Genomic DNA, 27,302 nt, shown 5'->3' with positions numbered 1-27,302 from the left:
CGGCACTCTAGCCCGGGCAACACAGTGAGACTCTGTCTCAAAAAAAAAAAAAATTTAAAGAAGAAATTCACCTTTAAGGTTTCCTCAGAACTCAGCTCACCCAATACACTTGCCAAACCTCAATTTCTTAAACATCCACTTTTCTTTTAAAAAAAAAGATCAGCTCCAAACCCTGCGCTCGGTGCCATAGCTCTTCTTTTATTTCCCGTTGATTGTGTTATTTTATCTATGAAAGAGGTTAGTAAAGCAGTAATTTCTGAAAAATTGATTATCAAGCCTAGTTAATGACTGATATGTAAGGGCTATTAATTATCTGAAGTAAAACCAGCTTTTAATTGGTGACAATAGTTAGACTTCTGAAGCCTGCCAGGTAGCTAGCTACTATTCATGGGACTTGAAATGTTACAGAAAAGCAGGTGTCCATTAGCCTTAAAAACAAAACAGAATTTTATACGTATTTTTATTAGCCAGAAAAATTTTTAAATGACAACTATCCAAATAAGGAATTATGTTTTCCACAAAATGGTGGATAAATTTAAATCTGAAACACAGTAATGTAGTGGTTAAGAGTGCAGGTTTAAAAAAAAAAAAAAAAAGCAGCCGTTTTGTAAAGGAAAATCACAACATGTATGGAAATAGGGAGGGCAGTACCATGAATCCCACATACTCATCACCCAGGCAGCAGTCACCTTGTGGCCAGCCTGGTTTCAGGTGCACCCTCCCACTTTCCCTCAACCCACTCTGGACTATTTGGAAGCAAATTCCAGGCTTCACATAATTTCATTTATAGCCAGTCCAATACGTATAAGGGCACAGACTTTGAGTTACACAGACCTGGAGTCAATTCTAGGTCACTAGCTGTGTGAGCCTGGGCTACTGACTTAACTTCTTTGAGCCTGTCTTCTATCTGCGAAATGGGGATAGTAGTCCTGTTTCACAAGACTGTAACGTGAGTGAAATGAGATGAGGTATCTGAAGAACTGAACCTAGGCTGGGCGCGGTGGCTCACGCCTGTAATCTTAGCTCTCTGGGAGGCCGAGGCGGGCAGATTGTTTGAGCTCAGGAGTTCGAAACCAGCCTGAGCAAGAGCGAGACCCCGTCTCTACTAAAAATTAGAAAGAAATTAATTGGACAACTAAAAATATATAGAAAAAAATTAGCCAGGCACGGCGGCGCATGCCTGTAGTCCCAGCCACTCGGGAGGCTGAGGCAGGAGGATCGCTTGAGCCCAGGAGTGTGAGGTTGCTGTGAGCTAGGCTGACGCCACGGCACTCACTCTAGCCCGGGCAACACAGTGAGACTCTGTCTCAAAAAAAAAAAAAAAAAGAACTGAGCCTAGCACTGGCACACACAAAGTAGCTACTACACCGCAGCTATGGTCATTAATAGACAGAACCCTTTCTGACATTTCCAACGAAGTTCAAAAAGAATAAAATAGATATCAAATATTCCCATATTTTAAAAAGAGATGCTAACCTCCATGCTGAACTTATAGAGAAAGGAACTAAAAATGATTTATAGTTCATTAGCCTAATATTCACCTCCAGGAGCTTAAGGATAAAGAGGTCCAGAAAAATCTCTTTGGATGAAGTTGGTGGAGTGCTGTGGAATTTCCTACTACCCTCCAAAGGTCAGGAAGGAGGGGCTTTTCTGTCACCTTAAACCAAGAGGAAGAGGGTTTTAAGAGAGGCGTCAGAGAGTACAACCTGCTTGACCTGGAAATGGTAATTCCTAGAGTACAAAGACTGGTGTCTGACCCTCATCGAGAAGCAGGAAAGAGCAGCGCGTGATGACTGAGCAGAGGCAAGCGCCACGTCCCACCCTGAGGCAGACTGGAGCTGGGGAAGAGAAGGCTTCCCTTTTAATGAAGTTCAAATCAGACATTTCAAGTACTGAAATTAAACCCCTCTCATGACTAGAAGTGGTCAGAGAATTTTTATGTAATCTAAAGTGACAGAAAAAGTGACAGAGTATATATTACAGAAGATATATATATGATATGACACATATAGGATATATATTCCATCCAAGAAGGGAAAAAAAAGAACCTACAGAATGAGCTGGAGGGAAAAATAAAGTTGTTGTTTCCCTTCCACCCCGTCATGTTCAGCCCTTCCAATGGAAGCAGAGGGAGGAATACCTTACACAGATTAAAAAGATGTAGATACTAGTACAAATAGTAAACTGTATGCTGCTCTCTTTTTATCCCTTTTACTTTTATTTTCTATTGACTAAACAGCAGCTAAGTGATGCTTCCATGACCCATTCTTCCCAAAAGAATAAAACAAGGAGGAGGCAATAAAAGTTGCTGAAGGGACAGAGACAGAGGGGAAAACGGGAGAGTCAAGCGCCCCAAGGTGCCTGATCCAGGGACAGCAACTCCTCGTGCAAGGGCCTTTGTTAAGCATTGAACAGTACTTAAGCAGGCAAAGCAGGATTTCCTGCCCTTTAGGAGTTTGCATTAAACACAACAGCAACCCGGAGAGATAAACACACAGTCTTCAGGAGGAGGGGAGCAAACGGGAGATGTGATACAAAACCGAAAAGGGCGAAAGGCGTAGTAAAGAATCCTTGTAAAGGCTACTGTGAAGTCAGATAAAGCAAATTCATGGCTTTTTGAGAACTCAGATCTTAGTCAATCAATCATAATGAAATATCCTGCAGATTCCTGAAGCATTCCTACATTGGTCTTGGAAGCTCATTCCATTTAAGATCAATCTTTCTTTGGGGGAAAAGAGTTATTTATTACTTTCAACTATGGAAGCATTGTACTGACCTTTATAATAAAAAGTGTGAACACTGTGACTGCATTTTGAATTATAAGTAGGCATGAATTCATTCTCGGAAAACATTAAATGCCAAACCAGAGCTACCTCCACTTAAATTACGAGGTGTCCAAACAAATGAGCCTCTTCAGTAGCAGTAATGGCATCCCTGTGCCATCCACCTGTACAAATACAGGCTTCAGTCCTCACCAGGGCTTGTCAGCCCCATAGCTTATGGCATGAATTCTAGACAATCCAGTCCCCTGTTTCAGCACTAACTAGCCACAATCCAAATTAGTCACAGAACACATGGTACATGGTGTGTAGAGGGTTCAGATTCACTTTTAGCAGAGAGGCCTCCAGTGTGTTACTTCAAGTTTTCTGTTGCTGTCATAACACAGCTGATAAGACTATTCTTGTCAGAGTGATAATGAATAAAAGTTAAGTCTCAATTTCAATTCTGACCTACTAAAACTTTTTGAGTAATTGATTACAATGTAAGCCAAGGCAATCAAATTTATTTTTGGTTATGCAATCACAGAACTGATTACTTTTCAAATAAAAATCCAGAGAACTAGACTACTTCCCAGAATAAAAAGTAACAAGTAGTAGTTTGTATGTGTGAGAGAGTCTGAGAGAGTGAGAGTCAAAGAGAGTGAGAGTGAGTGAGTGTGTGAGTAAACATGCGCATAGGGGCTTTGCCACGGTTTTCCATCTGGGCCATGATGTGGAGGGATAATCACAAACTGCACTCTCAGGCTTTAAGTCTATGAATAATGCCCAGATAACCTACCATGACTTAAAAAAAGACATGAATTGCGACGTGATAACTCAAGCTCAACAACCACTCATTTATAGTAGATTGATTTTTCAAGGTAATTTTAGCAATTCAAGAAATATCTCGGATGGAAGGCAAGAAGAAGTAACACGCGAAAAAACAACACAGTTTGTAAGTTAAAGAAGATGGATTTCTCAATGATAGTAGCTCTTTTATCCTATAATCAACAATCCTTCAAAATCAAATCCAGCTAGTCTAAACCACTATATGAATAAAAAGCCATCTTTCATTTAACTATAATTCATTTTTACAATTTTTGTCTACTTTAAAAGAATCTACTTCAAACATGACTTCCCCCCGCCCAGGGCAAGAAGACTACAGGTTACACAGAAGGCAAAGTGCACTCGAGGTGGGAGTGATTCTCTCCTTTAAGCTAGTGAAGTCACCTAGATACAGAGGCAAGAACTTCCTTTCTTTCTCCTTATTGTGAAGTCGGAAAACTAAGTTCCTAGGAACACTTTTAACTAAGGGCAAAGGAATGATGAGACTCCCCAGGGGAAGAATATAAGAAATGACCATAAAGTACTCAGAGCGACTTTTAAATAAATGTGCTAGAACTAATACATACAAATAGATGTTGCCCTCTTCAAAGTCATTATCTTGGAAATTAAACTTGTTCTAACGCTGCTGTTATGGGCGCTTTGGAATTTGTTTCAGAGCCTGGAATTTTCCACATGCTGAAAGCTAATAAGTATTTGTCTTTTCAGGCTGAATTTAGCGATAGTCAAAAGTCCTCAGAGTAGTTGCGCTTTTCATTGAAAAACCCTTTCTGACATCCCAAATCTAGGTTATGTGTCCCCTCCTAAATACTTCCCCCAGCAGTGCACTTTTCTATTTGGAATTGCTTACTTACATATCATCTGTCTCTCTGACAAAATTGTAAACTTCATCAGAGCAAGGAATTTGTCTACCTTCTTTATTATTACACCCACAGTCCTAGCACAGAGCCTACAAAATTACAGGCATCCAAGAAATACTGAATTATGCAATTTACTATAATGTAAAATGGTCTGAAATACTGGGTGTACCTTTTCTATTTACCCTTCCTACTCCTCTCAGAAAAGAGTATCACGCCTCTGTGTGATTATATATCTATAGAAAGGGCATATTACTTTAAAAGTGGTTGGATTAGATGATTTATTTGTATATGGAAAAAATATGGTGTAGAGTTGGAATTTATACATAGAAAAAAGCAAAAATCATGATATCTTCACAGACTAAAAACTTACAACTTTTCATTCCCAAATCTGTAACCACAATAATATCTTACCTAGTTGCAGTATCTTTATAGTGTCTTTGTAGGCCTTCATCACCAGCTTGAAATGGCGAAAAAGTGGGTAGCACAAAACTCTTCTTCCAAAAGATACCATGATCTCATGAACATTACTCCAAGTCTGTGAAGTGTCATTTTAATAAGCAGTTATTTCCATAAAATGTTATGCAAATAAAAGCACACAATGAAATAGAAAACTTTTCTCAATTAAAAAATTAAAAACTATAAATTTGGATCATCTTGAAGCCAAGTAGGAGAAATATAAAACCCTGAAATGATTTTTTGTATACCTTACAGTAAAATATTTAATTGCAGTCTTTGTAATTTTTCATGCTATATCAACGTATCTCAAATGCTCCTTTAAAATCACATATATAGCAGGAAAGTTTTTAAAAGTCTTAAGAATTACGAATAAGAATCTAAAACACATGACATTAACAAAATACAGGTGCACATAAAGGATATTTTAAAATAATATATGTTTCACGTTTTTGTCTTTTAGGGTCATTCAAGATGGTACAGATCAAAGATGTAGAACTCTTTCATGAAGTATGTTCAGTCTCCTTTTTAATTTTTTTTTTTTTTTGCTTTAGGCATGAGTAATATAAGATATTTACTTGACTAATTTGTTTTCATTCATCAAAGAGAAAACACTGAAGTACTGATTTCTAGAAAAAAGCTGTTTATCTTCAATGGTACCAAATACCATTCAGGTTTATCTTCAATGGTATCAAATTATCTCAAAAACAAAAATTTCAAAATAAAGTCACAAATAGGTGAATTTTCATGTAGATTTTAATAATTATACTACAAAATTATCTAGTCACCAACTACTTTAAATTTATTAATAAACACAATTATTACAAAACCAATTCCTCTATCATATGCTGCTCGGGGCAATATGAGGAACTTAAATTACGCCTAGAGAGCAGCACTTCTCCATCTTCAATATGCATACGAATCACCTGGAGATCTGGCTACACATTTTGATTCTGATCCAGTGGGTCTGGGGTGGGACTCAGATTCTGTCTTCCTAAAAAGCTCCCAGCTGAGGCTACTGGTCAAGCTGTTGGTACATGGACCACTCTTGTAGTAAGATTCTCTAATAAATGTTTCAGCTCCTGTTTACATATTACCTATTATTTGAACAAAGTGATGCCATGAAACAATTTTGATTTCACAACTTAAAAAATACTATCAAATAGTTGTCTTAACTGATGATACAATTATCAAATATTTAAATGATACTTTTTAAAAAGCTTCTACCTTTAATTACTGTTTTGATGTACGACAGTTTGTTCAAAATTAGTAAATTTAAAGACATTATCCTTTGAAATTTTTGGTGGGACCTGCACTATTTTCTAGACGAAAATGGATATAAATGCAATTATTACTATACTAAAAGAGTTATCAAATTTAACCACACTAACTGTAGGACCTAGGATAAGTTATCTAAGCTATATGATCTAAGTTTCCTCACACCTGTAAAACCATCAACACTTACCTCACACACTTATCGAGAGGAACAGGTAAAGTAATACATATAAAAGACTGAGCACAGACCCTGGTGTCAGTTATCACCTAGGTTGGCTTCCCATCTTTGAGCTCTGAGCCCCAACAGATGCCATCTTAGACACACACCTCTGACTCCACCCCACATTCTCCCCCAGATAACCATGTCCCCATTCTTTCTCCAAAGTGTGTTTCCCTCACCCAACTTCCAAAATACCTGGCTTCACTATCAGAATTTCATTAAAAAGATGGAAAACAAACTTGTACAATAAAAGTTCCCACTTTTAAAAACTGAAGGAATTGACTGAATTGCCCAAAATGAAGTAATGACAACAGAAAAATAACTTTCTGAACAATAAATGCTAAACTGCAACTGGAAATCATACCTCAAACCAGCACAGTGTTGAACTCAGTTTTCTGATATTCCATGCAGATTCAACCTTTATTTGTTTTGGAGAAAAGAGTACCATCACACAGAGGTAAAGTCATTTAACAACAGGTCGATACATACATTTATTCAACCAATACTGAGTAGTACTGACATATGTAAAGAAGTATTTATGACTATGATAAAATAATTGATTTACTGATACAGAGACTATCAGAGGGAAGTTACTGTTTACTTTCCTTGGGATTTTATAAAATAAAACTTTTCTACTGCTAAGAGTACCAAAACACAAGAACAAAAAAGCAAGGGCTCTGAAACAAAAAATTAAAGCCAAGTGATGCTTGCTCAATTTTCTGTCCTTCTCAACTAAGTTACTGGCCTCCCAAACATTCTATAAATGATGTATCAAAGCAATCGAAGATAATGTTGAAATGATGTCTGTGGCACTTAAAAAGCTGCTAGAGGAACTTGATTGTTCAGGGAATGCTTGTGAGAATATGCACACTCTAGAGAAGATCTTGAAGTTGCAAGACTTCATGATTTCAAATATAAGGAAACAAGAATAAAAATGGTAAATTTTATCAAGTATATGTATTAATAACTAAACATCCTCATTCATCTTTTCAAGATTCAATAATATGAAGTACTTTTTTGTCAAAGAAAACATTTTCTCCAAATATGGTGTCTTTTAAAAGATGAGTGGAAACAAAAAGTATTTTCAGATGTAGTATATCCTTGACACAGTCCATAATATTCATTTTGGAGGCAAATTCAAACCACAGAACCACCTTAGAAATTTTCAGAATCATGAGAACAAAAAAAAATTGGCACATACAAAATTCTAACTCTAATACTATGCTAGTGTTACGATGTTAAGAAAAGCAGATTAAATGGCATATCCATTACGACCCAATGTAGATACACACATACATACACACATGTGCGAAATGAAAGGAGATTGGGAAGAGATACATCACCTTGTAACAGTGGTTATTTTTGATGGCTGAAATTATAGAAAATCTTTATTATTTTCTTCATGTGTGTATTTTCCTTTATAATATGATTTATTATGTAATTCAAAAAAGGAAAGCACATACTTAGGTCAAAAATAACCCTTTGAACAAGGACAATTATAAACAGCTGCAGGGCCATACTAACTAGAAAAACATTTTTTGGTTTTCCAGGCTTTTTAATATACAGTCAGTGATACAGGTGAGCGAGAAGGTTAGCTCATTTACAAAATCAAATACGGTTTAAGAAGAGATATGATAAAGTCTATATTATTTTTTAAAAGGTCATTTCAGAAATAATTAACTTTACAAAAGCATTTACTTTTACAATATGATTCCTTTACATAGCAAAAAAAGATATGATTCAGGCTTTTAAAAACCTGATTTACATACAATTTTTCAGGAGTACACATGCTATATGAATTGAGTGACATTTAGGTCAATACTAAGATTTCTTTTTTTGTAAAGTGCCACACTTTACATCTGCTGACTGATGGCTAAGAAAAAGAACATGTGGGTATATTACCCCCCTGCCAATGCCAAGTGTCATGTAACAGAGCCTTCTCTTTTTAGCCAAAAGAGATGAGAGCTCAGGATAGCTTTCCTCTCCATTCTCAGCTTTACCTCCTTAAACTCCCCTGCTCTGCTATTTGGCAGAGACTAATGCCAAAAGAGAAAAGAAAAAGACCAAGTAAGCATTAGCTTGCATGTTGGTACCCACCACCACCACACACATGCACCTCTGCCTGGGGCATCCCTTAAATAATCACAACAGGTTCTACTCTAGACAGGAGAGCTGATGCCTTAATGCAGTTTAGTTAGCACAGTAATCTATGCCGACATGCACAGACACACGTGCACTTACATTCCTCTCTCCTTCAGTGACACGAGTTTCATAGCAATATGCCAGAAGGATATCGATCAAACCGTAGTACACCTGACTCCGGGCTTCCTTGTCCAGCAGGTAAGATTTATTGACAAATTTTCGTAGCTGATATTTCTCTTCTTCAGAAAAAGACACTAGAAGAAAATGTGTTTAAAATTAGAAGTTTCATTCAGTTTTGTAAAACTCCTAATGTGAAAGATTTGTCAAAATTAGAATTTTGATTATTGAAACTGAAATAAAAGTTCTTTCTACTTAACTCTGGATATCAAAATAACTTTTTAAGTAGACTTCACAATTTTATTAAGGACTGTGCATTTGCTCAAACTTTAGTAGAGCTAAATAAAGAAGAAATTTTTAAATATCTATTCCTTATTAGTTGGCCCCCCTCAACACCTTTTTGCTATACTGTTCTATATTTAAGGCATCTAAATGCTAAAGTAACTGACTTTAAAATTAAGATAATACATTTCGATAACAAAAAGTATAATAACTAAAGCACTCTTAAAATACTCATTATCCATTTTGAAAGTTTTACACCAAGAAATATGAATATTCCCAGATATTAATCAATTTTAAAGGCATAGTATTTATTTTCTAATATTTTCTACCCATATAAGTCAAGTTTTACATATGACCATATCACACATACTAGACTTGGGGGAAAAGAATGTTTCTTTTCAACACGGATCCCTTTTCCACATTCTTCTTTTGCTTGGCACCCTCTCTTCACCTAAATCTTCATCAAAAGTTTTCCCCAAATTAAAGTTACTATATATCATTCCACAGTTTTCTCTACACCCATGTAGTCATATACAGACACACAAACATATATAATAGGGAGTTTATACCTCCTACCTCCTGCAAAGAATTAGGTTATTTTCTCTATCTAGCCCCTCTCACTCGACAATACCTCTAGCAAATCCCTTCAAGTCAACTGGTACGTAGCTAATTTTTATAAAGGAGTATAATATTCCAAGATGTACCATGCTCTGTCCAACCACTCCCCCTACTGATGGGCATTCACTTTGCTTCTAGTTTTCTGCCACTGCTAATCACACTACAATAAACATCCTTGTCATATGTCCTTGGATATTGGAGGCTTTGTTTCCATAAAGTAGATTCTCAAGGGTAGATTTACTGGGTCAAAAAGTGTATGCATTATATTAACAGAAAGATACTTTACTTAAAGGCTACAATAACTCTCCTTTCTAACAGTCATAGCTAGAAGTTCCTCTTCCTATACATATTATACCTCCCATCTCCTCCTAGTAAGAAATGTAATTGCTTTTTCCCCAATTGTTCCCAGTTTAATGAATATAAAGCGACTATGGCAGGCAGAATTCTAAAATGACCCCCAGTGAGTCACATCACTGTGTGGCAATGGAGCTTGTGACTTGTTTCTGCCTAGTAGAACATGGCAAAGGTGATAGGACAGTCACTGCCACGATCACATTCCATTATTAGCAGACTGTAGCCAGGGACTCGCCTGCTGGTTTTGAAGAAGTAAGATGCCAGGAGGTGAGGTGAGAGGGCCTGTGAGAAGGCTACGTGGCAGGGACCTGCGACATCCTCTAAGATCTGAGAGTAACCCCCAGCTGACAGCAACAAAGTGAGGGCCTCAGTTCTACAGCGGCAAGGAACGTAATTCTGCCAACACTCATGTCAGCTTGGAAGAGGACCCTGAGCTCCAGAAAGGAACACAGCCACCAACATCTATAAAAATTAATAATAATTTTAAAAAATGGACATCTTTGGCTATAGCCTTGTAAGCCCCTAGTCATTGGACTCAGCTAAACCAGGCCCAACTCCTGACTCACAGAAACTGTGAGGCCATGAACATATGTTGTGTGAAAGTCGTGCTTAATTCTTCATGCAGCAAGAAAAAACTAAAATGGTGACATATCATAGCTGCTTCACTTAGTATTTCCCTAATTGCTAAACTTTGAGCATTATTTCATAGGTTTGCAGGCAATCTGGATTTGCTCTCCTGTAAATTACGCATTTGAATGTGTTTTGCCCTATTTTTTCTATTGGATGGCTCATCTTGTCAAATTAAGAACTTCTTTGTATATCGTCTCACCAAATCTACTGTATCTCTGTTGACTTTGCTTATGGTGCCCTTTGCTACTGAAGCATTTATTTGTTATGTAGCCAAATAGGTCCATTTTTTTTCTAACAGATTCTGGATTTATAGCCTTAATTTCCTCAACCCCTGAATTGTACCTGAAGTCTCTTTAAGATTAAATTACTATTCATTAAATGGAAGTCAATCATCATAAAGGTCTTCATCCTTATCATCTTCACTGAGTAGGCTGAGGAAGAGGAGGGGTTGGGTTTGCTGTCTTAGGGCTGGCCGAGGAAGAAGAAAACCCAAGTATGTAAGGGGACCTCAGGCAGTTCAAACGTCTGTTGTTCAAGGGTCAACTGTATTTAACTAATAATTTATTTAATTTATTAATAAGACAGATAAACTGGGTATTGACTGCCCCCTTAAAGGACTCACCTGAAGATCCCTTAATTTAAATAAAAGCTCTCAGTTCACTTTAAGCAATTCAATTTAAGGAAACTGCATGAAGGAACATACTGCATGAAGAAAGTATACCTGACCAAGTATTATATTTTAAGACCTCTCGCATTTAGCAAGAAGGTTTGAGACAGTACTCCCTTAGGTATGGTTTTTGAGATGTTCATTAATTTAACTAATAGGAAAGTGCCAGGTGTTCACGATGATATCTCACTAGAGAAAAGTCTTTATGTCCTAGCTGACTAATAAAGACCTCTGCTTCCACATAATTCTGAATCACAAAGTAAGCATGCCCAGAACCATTTAACACATCAACTCTTCTACATGTTCACACCTTCATTCTTGAGTAATCATACCTATATATGTGTAACGATTTGTAAAGGTTGAACTAGGCACCGTAGGTTCTGATGTTACACTACCCATATGTAAGTGCTTCTACGTATTCTAAGTCATTTTCAATAACTGTATACATAAAAAAGCCTACTTGAATGTACTCTTGTGAATTCCTGGATGCTAGGTCCTGCTAGCCTTTCCCTAAAATGGTGCCACCTTTTTGGGGCCACTTTTAAATTCCATGTTGGCCTACTTAGTTCATTAATAATACACAAACGCATTTAAATTCTGAAATTCAAGCAAAGAAACCAGAGAAGATAAATAACAATAACAACATACCGGGAAATCACTAGAGTAACCAAAAGTCTGAGCTCCCTAAGGCCTTTTTTATTAGAGCTGTAAATCATATCACCCAAAGGGGAACTTGGGGAGGTTTGCACACAGTCAGGTCTAACCTAGCAGCAGTACTGGAAATAACGACAGATGCAGTGCCAACAATACTTGGATGATTGCCACCACGAGTAACATTTGTCAAGCATTTGTATGACTTAGCTACACTACAAAGCAGCTTTGCTGTGTAGTTCACAACATTTCAGTTAATTATACTTCTAAAAATAATCTCCAGCGAAACAAAAGCCAGCAGAAAGCGCAATACGTTTGGGGAAGAAACTGGTGCCCTAACATTGACGCAAATGGCCCAGGACAACCTCCCGACATCAAAAACCTCACCAATATGTTTGAGGACTGCAAAGGGACTCCCATCAAAATAGACAGATGTCAGTGAGGTAGTCACTTTTTCTCTGGAACATTTTTTAATTTTATTACTTTTAAATCCTCCCTTCCTCTCTGAATCCCCTTCCCAAATATCCCAGTCTTGTCTGGGTCAACAATTAAATCATCCACAATCTGGCTCCTCTCAGAGTAATGCACATCTGTCTATTACATAGTACATTTATTGGAAACAGATCAAGGGAACCGGAAGAAAACGTGCTGCATTCAAACCTTCAGCCTAAATGAGTAGCCCTGCAGAGCTACAACTTCCAAAACTGACACTGACAGTTATCTCTACAAACACTGAAGGGCTCACTGGTGCCAAACAGGATGTCCCTGCTAGGAAGTTCATTGACTATAAATGTTATGTGGTGTCATAACAAGCAATAACGTGCCAAGACTCTTGAGCTGAGATTAGCCACTGAAAGACAACATGGGAAATGCGGTGAGTCCATCCTCATGAAACCAGAGCTTGGGGGAAGCACAGCATTTAACACTTCCATTTACAAGGCTCTGGGGAGAAAAATCTGGATCATTACAAAGCTGAAGAAAAGTCTCACTGTTGTAACTCAGGACTCTGATGAAAATGACAAGAATCACAACCAAGGCAAAGACAGGGAGCAAAGTTCACCACTTAAAGTTTATCTGGAATTCAAAACAAGGCAGGTTCGTATTTTATGACGAAGGACTAATCAAACAGTGCTCACCTGCACTGTTATAACTGCCTGGCAACACCTGATGAGAGAGCATTAAAGAGACAACAGCCCACTGCTACCACATCAAGAGGAAGAAGGCCGGAGAGGCAAAGAAGAACAAAGAGGAAGAGAGCGGGAAAAGAGACAGCAGCATCGTGTACCATGGGTAAATAGAAAACTTAAAAGTTTATTGCTTTTTCCCATATTTTATCCTGGTTCAACACACTTCAATTTGTTCATCCAAATCTGGGTGTCTCAAATATATGAACCCGAAAAAAAAAAAGAGAGAAAGCCTTCTTAACAAAGAACTTTCCCTTAAAGCTTCATAAATGTACAAAAATTACCATTTCACAGAGAAGCCCTTCAATTCCTGGCACTCCTACCATTGATTTTACTCTATAATCATAATTTCTAACATTTACAATATGCTAATGATTTTAAACACATTGTCTCATTCAATCCTCACAACAACTCTGCGGGAGGTGCAGAATGTCCACAGCAACCTGAAGGTGCACGGTCACACTGCTAGCAAGTGTCACACTGCTAGCAAGTGGTGGAGCAAGGGGTCAAAAGCCCGAGCCCCACGTTTAGCTCACACCTATACTTAAGCTAATACTTGGCATATTAGAAGAGGCACTTTCTGTTCAACACAGCTCAAGTTCTTCTACCTTAGATCACATGCCCTTGCTATTTTTAAAGGTGATTTTTAGAATGAATCACCATAATGGCTTAGCAGACCGTGACTGCTCCTGACACACCAGCCTGGCTATAAGCCATGGGTCAGAGGAAGGGTCGGGAGGGGAAGTGGTTAAAAGGATGGACTGGCTTAATCTCCTGTTAAAATTACACAGAGAGAACTAACTCAAAGCATTGCTGACACAGAAAACTGGACTGAGAATAAGCTACAATTTATCAAAGTAGAGCAAGACAGAATTTAAATCAAAGGTAATGCCTTTGATTTTTAGGGCAACTAGCTCACCCTGGTGGACAGAAAACTCAACTTTGAACCACCAATTTCCTCCCACTCCACTTCATTAAAATACTATGCTAAAACTGGGGAAACTGATTCAGACCAGTTGATATCCTTGATGATTTAAGTTTGAGCAAACTTTCTGAGTAGATCTACATAGTATAAACAAAGCATATGCAGTATAAACTGTGTTAGCAACCCTATACCTGAAAATTTGTCTGTATAACGTGAGAAGTCTCTGAAAACTTCTTAAACTCAAGTCAAATATAAAACGCTGGATTTGTTGAAAACAACAATAAATGTAACAAAAGTCATTATAAGTAAGTGTCTGTTATGCAATAGAGCCAATCTATCTTCTAAAAGATTACAGTAGCAATTTTTTGATCTGGTAGAAATCACCTAAACCTAATAAAACCTAACCACAAAAATATTTATTACAATATTTATTTATTCCATCAAGTACTTTCATATAACAGACACCACACTGAACACTGAAAAAATAGCAGATAACAAGCTATTGCATTGCTAGGCAGAGAATCAAAAGACTGTGATGGAATACAGACCTTGTTGCTACTTCAGATTAAATGGTCAAAGAGGCCACTGTATTATTTGCAATAGCAGAAAACTGCAAACAACTCAAATGCCCATCAACAGTAAACAGCCCAAATGTCCATCCATCATGATAAAAATATACAACAAGACAGTAGGCAGTCAATGAAAAGCTTCAGATAGAACTGTAAGTGCTGATATGGAAGATCTGCAACGTATATTACAAGTTGAAAAAGCAAGGTAAGAACAGGATATACATGAGTCTATGCGTATAAATTTCTTAAAACAAATATTTAGATGTGGGAATATATATTTGAAAAATACCCCAAAATTGTTAACAGTGGAACTTAGGGTAGGAAGAGTCCATAATCTATTTACTTTTTTTTTTACTTAACTTACAGACCTAGAACATGACATATTCCATTTAATATTCTTCAAAATGTATGTGTGTATATATTCCTTTCATTTAAACACTGAAATTTTATTTTTAACATATAAATAAGAGCCAAATCAGTATGACAGAAAAAACTTGGGCCTTCTATTCTCAATCTATCTGAAACTGTTATAATTCTAATCTACAGACTTAATATACACCAACCTCGCACTTAGGGAAGGTGGTAATAACATGCCCATGTAAGAAAGAACTCTTTGTGGATAACATTTGGCTTAATGTTAATTACAGCACAGCCATCTCTTGTGGCTCATAAAACTCCCCAGCTCAGCTTTCACTGGAAAAAGTTGGCCCATCTGCTATCAGTAAGGTACAAATATGAGAACAACTATTCCTGCTTCTTCACAAAAACACTTGTGAAAAAATTGGGCAGGGCATATCAAATTCATTCAACAGAGAAAGGGAATGAGAATTGGGTCTTTTCCCACCATTATTAATACTCAAATGTTCCTACCACAGAGGAATGTTCATACTTCTCAAGTGGATTATTCAGAAAGTACAAATGCCCTGTGTGTTACCATCCCTAAATTTATATACATACATTCATTAATTAATTTAATAAATTTAAAAGAACTCCAATGATCCTAAAGGAAAATATACTTCAAAAGAATTTTCCAATACAAGTAAGTCTAATTATTTAGAGGTATTTTCCAGTCAGGGGTGAAGACCTCATTTCTAAAACTGGCAATCCAAAATCATATTTTCATATTATGAGGCAATTACAATTACAAGCTTAAGAAAAGGGAAGGCAGGCCGGGCGCGGTGGCTAACGCCTGTAATCCTAGCTCTCTGGGAGGCCGAGGCAGGCGGATTGTTTGAGCTCAGGAGTTCGAAACCAGCCTGAGCAAGAGCGAGACCCCGTCTCTACTAAAAATACAAAGAAATTAATTGGACAACTAAAAATACATAGAAAAAATTAGCCGGGCATGGCGGCGCATGTCTGTAGTCCCAGCTACTCAGGAGGCTGAGGCAGAAGGATCGCTTGAGCCCAGGAGTCTGAGGTTGCTGTGAGCTAGGATGACGCCACGGCACTCTAGCCCGGGCAACACAGTGAGACTCTGTCTCAAAAAAAAAAAAAAAAAAGAAGAAAAGGGAAGGCAGTAAACTTGGCGTACCGTGAGACTTTAAAATAAAACAAATGAGCCTACTTTTAAGTTTCTTACCTAACACAGCATGATCTTCTTGATCTTGACTCTTTTCCAAAAGGGCCATCATTTTTGAATATGGGTCAGTCCACCAAGGATTATACTTCAAAATCTGTTCAACTGCCTCATCTTCAAAAAAATCAGCTCTGGGAAAAAAAAAACCATTGAATGGGCTTGTTACATAGGATTAGGCTGGTTTTCATTTTTTAAAATTGTTTCTTAACTCATCATGTTTGCACTAGAAATACAGATTGTTAATTCATAGTGCATTTCGAGGAAAGACTAAGCACTATATTTACTTTCTTTGCGGTTACCAATCACCACAAAACAAAAGTAAGCATCTGATTAAAGGGATATTTGACATTTCTGATCTCTATAAGTAGAAGGTACACAGAAGACTAGTACTTCCCTGAAGTCCCATCTCATATTCAGTGGTGTGGGAAGAAGCAAATCTGAACACATATTGGACTGAAACCCAGCACTTGTGCTAGTTTGCAAGGACCACAGATTTTGTAAGATCACAACAAAGGAAAGAATTTTCAACTTCACAAGCAAAGAAAAACAAACAGATGAGTAGGAAATTCAGGATACTATACCTCCACAAAGAGGCTACACACATACGTACACACACACACATACACATCATTTTTTACATGTGCAAGCATATTTTCTACTAAGATGTAATCTATTTTACTCAGCTATTCTAATCTTAACAGTTCTTTGATTTTAAACTATTGAAAGAGATAAAAGCAGCCACTGTAGAGAACAGAGAAGTACTTTTCCCATACTTACTTTCTCCATTTTAACTAGAAAAATAACAGCTACATTCAAAACACATCTTTCACTTTTGGAGGACACTTACTCAGAAATGATACTATCTTGCATTCAAAGTTGTGAATTGATATTCTTGAGAAAAGCATGACAAAGTATAACTCACGGTGAAAATTTCATTTATACTTCAGTTAACTAGAAACTCAAAGAATTGGCTGCTTTGATAAATTGAATTTTCTAGCTGACAGTTTTATGACCTCAGACACTTTTTTTCCTTTCAACTGAGATACTGAAATCTTTTAAAATTAGAAAGATCACAGATAACTCACTGAGTTCTTTGCATGTTCCAGGTACTGCACTAAGAGCTGTGCATCTATGATTTCCTTGAATCCTCATATCACCACTATGGGCAGGAAGTACCAGTAATACCCTCATTTTACTTGGGTGGAAACTGAGGCTCAGAAAACTTGTGTATTTGGGCCAAGCTCAGAGTACCAGTAAGAAGTGTGGCCAGGATGTAGACCCACTCAAGTCTTACTCCAGAATCCAAACTCTTAACCAACATAAATTATTTCTTTTTTATGCATGAGGAAGTAAGTACATATTGGACAAAACTGTATAGCTAGTTGAAATGGGAATTCTCAGTAACGATTTTTGTCAGGTGCACAAGGTATACAAGACTAGGACGAAGTATGTGCTTTATAAACTAATCCTGCTAAGTCTATTTTCTTACTAGCTGTTTCTTTCTCCTTAAAGTGATAGAAAATTCTTTTGAATCAAGGTTCTACTACAGACTCATCCACAAATCAGAATATGAGCTTTTTCCTAGGAAATGAATTTCAAAAAGGATAAGCAACAGGAGTAAATGGCTAAAATGGTAAATAAATCATTCATTCAACAAAAAGTATTGACTTTGTGCCATGTTGCAAGCTCCATGTCAGACACTGGGGTTCTAATGCTGACAACACACAGACAGTCCTTCCTGGTCCTCACGCAACTTACAGTCCCATGGGACAGTCAGGCAATTGTTAATACAATACGGCATAATGCTATGACATGGCAGAACAAGATTCTAGCGCAAAATAAAATTACGATGACAGGCAAGGACTCTGGAGGAAATAATATCTAAATGAACAACTGAATGATAATTAACAGTTAACCAGATTAAGAGGGGTGAGAGAAGGTAGTCTGGGTTGAAATGATAGTTGGCAAAGGCTAGGAAACAAGAAGGCACATTAAAGGAGGGGGAAAAAAAGTTGAGAGAATCTAAAAAGAATATGTTGTAGTGACAATAATCTCATAAGCTATGTTAAAAAATCTGGAAGATTTTTATCCCTAAGAACAATGAAACACTTAAAAGATTTTACATAGGGGAATGACATCAGTGTGTTTTAGAAGTATCACTCTTACTGCAGTCTGGAAAATGATTTCAAGGGGCAAACCTGAAGGAGCAGAAATAACAGTGGCCTAGAATAGGATAGCAGCAGACATGGAGCAAAGTGGATGGATCCGGCCTGCAGATAGAAGACAGAACCTGCAGGCTGCGGGGGTTGAGGAGCTAGAGGAATCAAGAGTGATGCCCAGGATCCTGGCCTGGACAACTCTGTGGACAACAGTGCCCTTCGTTGACACAGGGGCATGGGAAGCTAGCAGACATGAGTGAGAGACGATGACTTCTGTTTGGAACAGGTTGAGTTTGAGGTGCCCTTTTAGGACATGGAAACAAAGAACTGTCCAATAGTTAGGTGGACATACAAGTCTGATGCTCAAGAGAAAGCCACGGGAGTCGTGAGCATTTAGACAAAGAAAGAGGACGGAACTGCCCAGGAAGAACTAGCACAGTGAGGGGAAAGGGTCTTGGACACTGGAGCATTGAGGACACTTAAGGCAAAGGAAGAAGAAGAGCCCATCTGAAAAGATGCTGGTTTTTCCCCAGGGAAACCATAATGAAGGGGAGGACTGGCATGATAAAATGGCATTTCTACCTCCTCCATCCCCCTCCCCACCGAAAACACTCCAAAATGTTTGTGTGATTATTTTGAGTAAAATGTCACTAATACAGTCCCAGGAACCTAAACTGTGTAGGTTTATTCTATACATTGTCCATGAATTAAGAGTTTCAGGAACTGAGGTTGACTAATGTTCTACTTTTTAGAATAAATTATTTTTAAGTTTTTAAATGCCATTAATGCAACAAGCATTCACTGAATGCCTTCTGCGTGCAGAATCAGTAAGACTCGCTACCTGCCCTTAAGGATGGGAACCAACTGATGGTAACCATGCACACAAATACAGAACATTATAAAACAATGTGGCAAGAGCAAGATGAGCTATAATAGGGGGCACCAAGGAAAGCGTATGGGGGTGACAGCTGAGCCCAGTCTAAAAGTAGAAGTACAAATTATTCAGTCAAAGTGGGGCAGAGGGGAAACAGCTGGCAAACGGATATCATGAGTAAAAGGGAATATATGGGAAGTGGTGTGGTACAGGTGGACAAAGGCAAACATTCGTTATTGCTGCAGTGTAAAACATGGGCAGGGAGCAGCAAAAGAGAAGCTGCAGGGGTAGGCAGGGTCAAGATCACAGAGAACTTTCAGTGGCATGCTAAGGAGGTAGGAGCATATGCTTTAAGCAAAAGAGCGCCAAGTACGGGGATAAGCAGACTTCCACTTTCAGTAGTACATAAGACATCATACTGGTGGTTTTACGGCTGATGGATTTGAAGAAGCACAGACTGGAGGTAGTGATGCCAGTTAGGCAGTTAGGTGAGGGCTGCACTAAGCCTGACACAGATGAGGGCCAGAGATAGATGGAGTGAAGGAAATACTACGAAGATAAATGGTACAACTTCAGGATTGATTGAATGTGTGGGATAAGAAAGAAGTGGAAGATGAATCCCAGGTTTCTAACTGGGTGACTGGAGTGAAAAATGGGGCACTTAAGCAAGTTAGAAAATTCAGGAAGACTTTACAGGTAAAATGATGAGTTCAATTTTGGACACATTCAGTCAGTGGGATGCCCAGTCACTCTCTAAACCTTTAATCTGCTTTTTCTTCATAGCATTTATCAAAATAGTGTCTACTTCCTCACTAGAATGTAAGCCCCATGAGTACAGAGACCCTGTCGTATTCGCTACACAATTTTTGGTGTCTGCAACACTGCCTGGCATGCGCTTCATTCAAATATTTGTTGAACAAATAAATGTATAAATAAAAGAATGAATACATACAATTTTATTCTAATGTCTTCTCCTAAGCTTGGTGTTTTGAGAAGTGAGCTATATCAGAAGCATGAAATCCTGCTCCCAGCCTCCTAATTACTATCTGTTGTATTAAGATGTACTTCATAAATCCAAAAGCCTGATCAGTGTACCATCTTCTTTAACAAATTTAGAGCAATGAAAAGTTATCGCAATTTAAAATCGTACCCCAAATGGTATATGACATTTTTGTCCCTTATCTCACAGATGTTTAGAATGCTGACTAAATTCTTCTGTTTTCTCCCAAATAAAGAAACAGGCAAGACTTTACAAAATGATTAAGGTAAAAAATATGCCAACAGTTAAAAAATAATTTTGGAAGAAAAAAACCCCCACACTCTCAACAAGAGAAATATGAAAACTTAACTACAACAAGCAAAAGAGAAAGGACTGTTAAAGAATGCTTCAAGATGTCATCAACATATTTTAGTGTAAAAATATATCCAAAAGGAATTACAAGTGACAAGAAATGGATAATCAAAAACGATATGTTTATCTATCATCTATTATATGCCCAGCCTGTGATGTGCTGCAAAACATACAATAACGTCCAGATTTTATAACAACAAAGGACTTTTTAAACAGTAATAATCCAGAGTCATTTATATATATCTTTGAAATGTATTAATTTTTCTTTACAATCAACTGACTTCCCTGTGTTCTGCTTAGGCTGAAGTTAAAATTAGTTTTCCTCAAGCTCCCCAAAATCCTGATAGCATGAGGCAACACCATGACTTGTAAGCATAAGTCAACAACTTAAAAATAGGTAATATTACACTAATGCAAAATATATTATGTATTACATGTGTATATTGCATTTATGTAAATGTAATATAATATGTACAATGTATTATATGCATGGTAGATAGTAATTTAAAGTGAGCCTATTTCTTCTCTGTTTTAACTACTAACAACAAAAAAAGCACTGAGCTAAAAAAATTTTAATTAAAAATTCAAAAGAACTTTACTTGTACTTCATTTAATAGTAATACATTTGGGTGACTCGGTCAGCTGCTATAAATAAGGAGTAATGAATAACACAAAAACTACACTTAGTTAAAGTCTTATTGCTATCAGAAAGTCACAAAAAACCCTCACCTCAGGACTCTCACTCTCCTCACTTAGCCCATGACTAAATTCAAACCACTCCTATACCAAGAACTACTCCTGGAGAAATGGAAAGAACATTTCACGCATACAATTAAAGAAAATGAGCTTCCGGATAAAGAAACACAAAAGATGAAGAAGAATAAGGGCTGCTTATAATATCACACTTATAACTATAAATTCCAATTTCCTAATTCTCTCAGGCCATAGTTATTCTTCTAGTTTTAGAAGAGAGAAGATAGGTAGTTCTTCTAATTAAGCTCCCTCCCACTTGAAATTTCAGTCTTGTAAAGCTCATTCTGTTTTCATGCTAGCCCGAGAAATCTGCTGACAATGAAATTTCCACTTTAAATATTCAGCATGATTTTAAATGGGTTTCTTCAAATTACTCTTCAGTGGACCTTTAAAACCACAATTGGAGAGATAAAGGTAATTAGAAATGGCAATATAAATGGAGTTGAATCTCTCAGATGTCCTCCAAAATACAACATACCCTGCTCTTACCCAGTTTCCCTTAGGATGTTGAATAGTTCAACCATTTATCATTACACATCACTCATTCCATTTGCACATCACGAGATATATTTCTGTCATTCCAATTAGTATCCTACTGTGTCACAGGAGATTGAATGTTAATCACAAGAGCAACAGCAGTTAAACTGAAATAGTGTACATGAGAAGGAAATATAAAATGACAAATGGAGAGCCTCTTTTGAAGTCCTGGCCAAGCTACTCGGTAGTCGTGTGACCTTGGTTGGGCAAGTCCCTTAAACTCCTTTCCTCATCTGTTGTGAAAACTGGATTAAATAATCTCATGAGAGCACTTAATAAGCTGCAAGCATTCTACAAATAAAAGGGGATATGATGATTATAGTTGTATATATAACAGTATAGAAAATGTTGGTCCAGAGCTAAGGAAGAACAATAATTGAGGGCTACATCAACATGAGACACCTATTCTCCACCCATCCTAGGCAAGCCAAGTAGCCACAGAGGCCAGGTGACAATCCTTGGAAGAAGTGCAGCTATCCTGGCCAATGGGAGACACCACAATCTCTCCCCAGGTGATCATTTACCTATCCATCAGTTAGATAAGTTCCTTATGCAAATATAAGCCTGACTGAGACACATTATGACTAAAAACACAATTAATGCAGGAGGGAAATACAGCAAAATTTAAAATTAGATTATATTTATGCTCTACCACAAACAACAATTATTTGCTCATTTGAAACATATCACTGATTACAGGTGTAGTGGATGAAAGTATTAACAAGACCCCATCAGCCAAGAAATGCAATACGAGTAGATTCAAATTATTAAAGAAACTGATACATATTTTCATTCATGTATACCATTAATTACAACAAAAAGCCTACTTAAAAAAAGTATAAATATTTTCATGAATTCAGTGTTCTATTTTTAAGCCTGGCAAGAAAAAAACTACAAAAAGTATGTTGGTAGAGTTCTCTGTTACTAAGGTGAACAACTAAGAAGCAGTATCTTAGAAAGATCACAGTGGTGTAACAGTTATAGGTTAAGTCAAATGTCAGTTAACGTTTTGAGCCATCAGTAACTTCTAGAATCCAAAAGTACATGTCTAGCATAGTTAAAAAGACACTCAAACATTTTTAAAATAAAAGTCAAGTAAATTCTTTAATCCTCGAAACACTCCATACTTACAGATAATGATCAGGATCAAATTTGGCCAGCTCAGCAGCCAGGCGTTTCTGCCTTCGTTCAGCTGCAGGAGTGAAATCTGGATCCTTAATATCAATAACATCACTCAATTCATCCTAAGAACACCCAGAAAAGAAAGAATTGCTCTTATTTTTAGCATTTAAAAACCAAATTGTGCACAAACTGTCAAAACACAGGAAGAATCTAACTGATCAGTAAACCGTGATAGCACTTAAGACATTTAGATTCCGACCCAACAAATGTTTGTTAAAGCACCTACTACTTGCTAGGCCCTACTGGACTCTTTCACATAAATTATCTCATTTAATCACACAATGAACTGATTAACATATATTAAGGCTATAAGAGTTCAACATAAAAAACGGAATGGAATAAACCCCTGCAAGCAAGCAGAAACATTTAAGTCAACATTCATTTCCCAATTTATCCCTAGAGATTTGAAAGTTATTAAAGGTAGAAATGGCTTGAATATCAGACATCTACATATAGACTTTTCTCTCTTCCTACAGTCTAGGTAAGCTGGTCTGAAGAATTACCACACAGGTTGAGTAGCGTTTATCCAAAAGCTTGGGACCGGAAATGTTTCAGATTTCAGATTTCTTCAAATTTTAGAATATCTGCATTATACCAGTTCAGCAGCCCTAATCCAAAAATCCAAAATCCTGAACACCCCAAATGATTATTTCCTTTGAGCATTATGCCAGCACTTAAAAAGTTTTGGGAGCAGATTTTGGGGCATTTTGGATTTAAGATTTTTGGATTAGGGATATTCATCCTGTGTAAAACTATATACACAAAACTATATACATTCTACTTTGTGAGCAAATTTAAGAATTTTTATGGGCAATTTTGATGTACAGTAATGACTTTCCATTTGAAAATGTAAAAATCCAATTCTAAGTAAGAATCAACTTTGCTATAATTGTCTTTATCTAGATGTAACATATTGACATGCAGTCTGTTTCCCAAGCCAAATCCTACAGAATAGATGTATATTAGGAAAACTGCCTAGGATACCATAACGTTTTTATTCTTTTGATCAGAATTGTGAAGCAAAGAAACTTTATACAATACAAAATATTCCTAAACTGTGCCTTGTTTTCTTTCTTCCAGCTCCCCACTCCTACTACCAACCCCAAATGAGAAGTACAGAAACGGGAAAAAGCTTAAAGAATATTAGCTGCAAAGAAATCAAAAGAAATAACTTGGTAGAGAGTTGTGGAGGCAAACTGTTAAGACAGGTTTCTAAATGGAATTAGAGGTTAGTGCCTAATAAGCAGGCAGAAAAGTTGATGGCTGTAATGCAAAATCACAGTAATAAATGTGAGTGATGATAAATCAGTAAGGAAGAGACTAGGATAGAGCCTCCCTACACAATCAAAATTTCTGTATAATAATAAAAATTACTATTATTAAAGTTATCCCCACCATAATCCATTTAGCTCAGTAATAGCCACGATATTTAATCTAAGCACATTCTCATATAATGAAAGGGTCCAGAGACCTTTTTGGAAGTCACTGGAACATCTGGAACATCTTAATGGTTCCAAGTACAAACATTCTGGGCAAAAAAACAGATTATTTGATATCCCCAAACTTATAAAAATTTTCATTCCAAGAGTATCTTTTCAGTTTACTTTTCAGAGACTTAGAATGTTCTTCCCTATAGAAATACTATTATAAATAGCAGTTAGATTCTCGGAGCAGCCCACAAGTTTATGCAATTCATAATAAACTTGAAATAGAGTACACAAGATACAAAGAGCTTAACAAGCGAGCAGCGGTGTTTCCATGGGAAAACACTTTCAGAATTCCATTGACTCAACCAGAAACACCTCTTCTCCAAGCAGTGCAACCTGGATTCTTTCTCTCTTCCTCTACTTCCTCACCTGCCTAAAATTAGCTCCTCCAGCTGGGAGGGCTGGGAAAGGACACCGATGAAGTCCTTGGGGGAGAGGAGTTAATGTCATGTATTCACAGGACTTGCCTCAGCCAGGTGAATACTATGAGAGCCATTTCCTGCCCGTGGACTCCAAGTCCTCTCACCAGCGACCTAGAGTTACCCCCTTTCTTTCCTCCTTCTAGCCCCAAAGATTTCCCTAGCCTGCAGACTCCCTTTTCCCACTCACACACTTCTGAAATCAGCTTGACAAAGTACAAAGAGTGACTTTGGAATTAGACAAACTTGGATCTAAACCCCAGCTCCAGACAATCGTGCGGCCCCTCCGAACCTCAGCTTCCTTATTGTAAAATGAGTCTAGTGACACCTCTATCACAGCCCTATTAGTTTCCCCTTGTTTCCTTTGCTGTAACAAACTACCCCAAACTTGGTGGCTTAACACAACATGAACTTACTATCTTACAGTTCTGGAGGTCAGAAGCCCAAAATCAGCCTCGCTGGGCTAAAATCAAGGGTTACATTCTTTTCCAGAGGTTCTAGGACAGAATCTGTTTCTTTGCACTTTCCACCTTAGAGGTTGTCCTCATTCCTTGGCTTGTAGCCCCACATCACAACGCCTTTCCTCCCTGGACTTCTATCATCACGTGGCCTTCTTTCTTTTTCACTTTTACCCATTCACCTTCCTCTTATAAGGGCACTGTGATTAGGCTGGACCCACATAAATAATATAGGATACTGTCCCCATCTCAAGATGCTTAATTTAATCACATCTGCAAAGTGGCTTCTGCCATGTAAGGTTACATATTTATGGGCTCTGATAAGCATGAGGACATCTTTTAGGGGGAGGGGACATCACTCTGTACCACAGGCTGTTGTGAGGATTAAATGACATAATACAAGTAAGGCACAAGCACATGGCTTAACACATTCAATAATGTCAGTTTCCTTTCTCTATGGCTCCCTCTTCCACTGCTGTTCCCTGTTACTCACTGGCTAACTTCCTACTGAGAGTACATATACTCCCTCCACTTCAGTTTGCTCACTTACTAGTAACAACTTAAACAAAAGGATTAAAATGTTCCACTTCATTATTTCACCTGGACCAGATATAAAGTCATAAATGGGGTATAATCTGTAAATCCTCGTAGATAACTCCGTATTTCAGAGGATGAATGGACTGACATGACCCCAGGGATTTCAAAACACTAACTGCACTTAGAATAGACCCAGACTCTTACCATAGCTCTGCACAATCCAGCCCATCTTGCTCTTCGACTGCATGTCTACCTTCCCCTTCTGGCTCAAACATGCTCAAGCCACACAGTAGACTTCTTTCCATTTCTGAAACACGTCAATTCAGGCCCAGCTCTGAGCCTTTGCATTTATAATGCCCTTCTCATCATTTAGAACTCAGTGCAAATGTCACCTTCTCAAAGGGGCCGTCTCTGGACATCCTAACCAAAGTTGTCCCCCTACTGTCTCATGTTATCCTCTCCTTTTCCTTCACCTGTAACTATCTGTCATTACTCTATTTGTCATTTATCTGATTACTATCTGTCTCCCCACTAGAATGTTCCATGACAGCAGGGGTCTCATCTAGCTTCTTTTTCACTTTATCCCCAGAACTATGCCAGAAGTCCAGTATTAAATCATTCATTCAGCAAATAGTGCTTGAGGGCCTGTTTATGGGCCAGGAACTGTTCTAGGTGCTGGAGTGGAGATCTAGTAATTAACAAGTAGCCAAGGTCCCCGCTCTCACAGGAATGAGAACTGGCCAACAAGAAAGCAGCTTTCTTTCCTCTCTCCCTCCTCTTCCCCCAGCCTCCAGACTCAAGGCCTCTACATATTCATACAACATGTACACAGTAGAACACGAATGTTCACAGCGGTGCAAGCCCCACTCAGGCTTGTTCTATGCACAATCATATGCAGGAAGAAAAGAGGATGAAAAATGTTAAACTACAGAAGGAAGAAAAGGATCCTTTTTTATTTTTAAAGAATTGCTACACCACTTGTTATTAGAGCTATTTAAGATGGAGATTGCCAAGAAAAGGTCATGTAGGATTTAAATCAGGCTTATATAAGCTTAGGCATAGATGAGACAGAGACGATTCAGACAGAAAATGAAGAACTATATGCGCATCTGACCTGTGGGTCTCCTGGAAACAATGGCCTCACGTGCCCCAGTGTAGCCAAGGGAAGGAGAGGGCCAGCAAGCCTGGCATCCTGTGGTTGCTGGCAGCAGTGGTCCCAGGAGCTTGCTGGGTTGGCGCCCAGAGACTCTAGGATTGCTGCTGCTGGCAGCCACCACCGCCAGAAGCTTGTTGTGAAGCCCTGACTCTGAGCAGCCAGGAGCTTGTTGTGAAGCCCTCACTTTGAGCAGCCAGGGCAGTTTTCCAAAGGCGCCCTGGTGGCTGGCAGCAATTTCAGAAAGGAAAAAAAGAAGGGAGGTGG

At 37.8% G+C, this 27,302-nt stretch overlaps 1 protein-coding gene across 1 annotated transcript in view; it reads right to left on the bottom strand.

The window, feature by feature from the left end:
• The window catches only part of SHQ1 (SHQ1, H/ACA ribonucleoprotein assembly factor), a 93,135-nt gene that overhangs the window by 55,201 nt on the left and 10,632 nt on the right, over positions 1–27,302 (bottom strand). Inside the window, exons 5-9 of the mRNA XM_012652871.1 lie at positions 22,931–23,043; positions 16,129–16,256; positions 8,652–8,806; positions 6,775–6,828; positions 4,874–4,997 (exon numbers count right to left, since the gene is read on the bottom strand). Coding sequence (XP_012508325.1) covers positions 4,874–4,997; positions 6,775–6,828; positions 8,652–8,806; positions 16,129–16,256; positions 22,931–23,043 — 574 coding nt within the window. The remainder of the gene's footprint in view (positions 1–4,873; positions 4,998–6,774; positions 6,829–8,651; positions 8,807–16,128; positions 16,257–22,930; positions 23,044–27,302) is intronic.

This window comes from Propithecus coquereli, unplaced genomic scaffold (assembly GCF_000956105.1).
Source record: "Propithecus coquereli isolate 6110/MARCELLA unplaced genomic scaffold, Pcoq_1.0 Scaffold400, whole genome shotgun sequence".
Lineage (NCBI taxonomy): Eukaryota > Metazoa > Chordata > Mammalia > Primates > Indriidae > Propithecus > Propithecus coquereli.
Note: the sequence above shows the minus strand (reverse complement) of the source record. Positions and strands in the feature narration are given on the sequence as shown.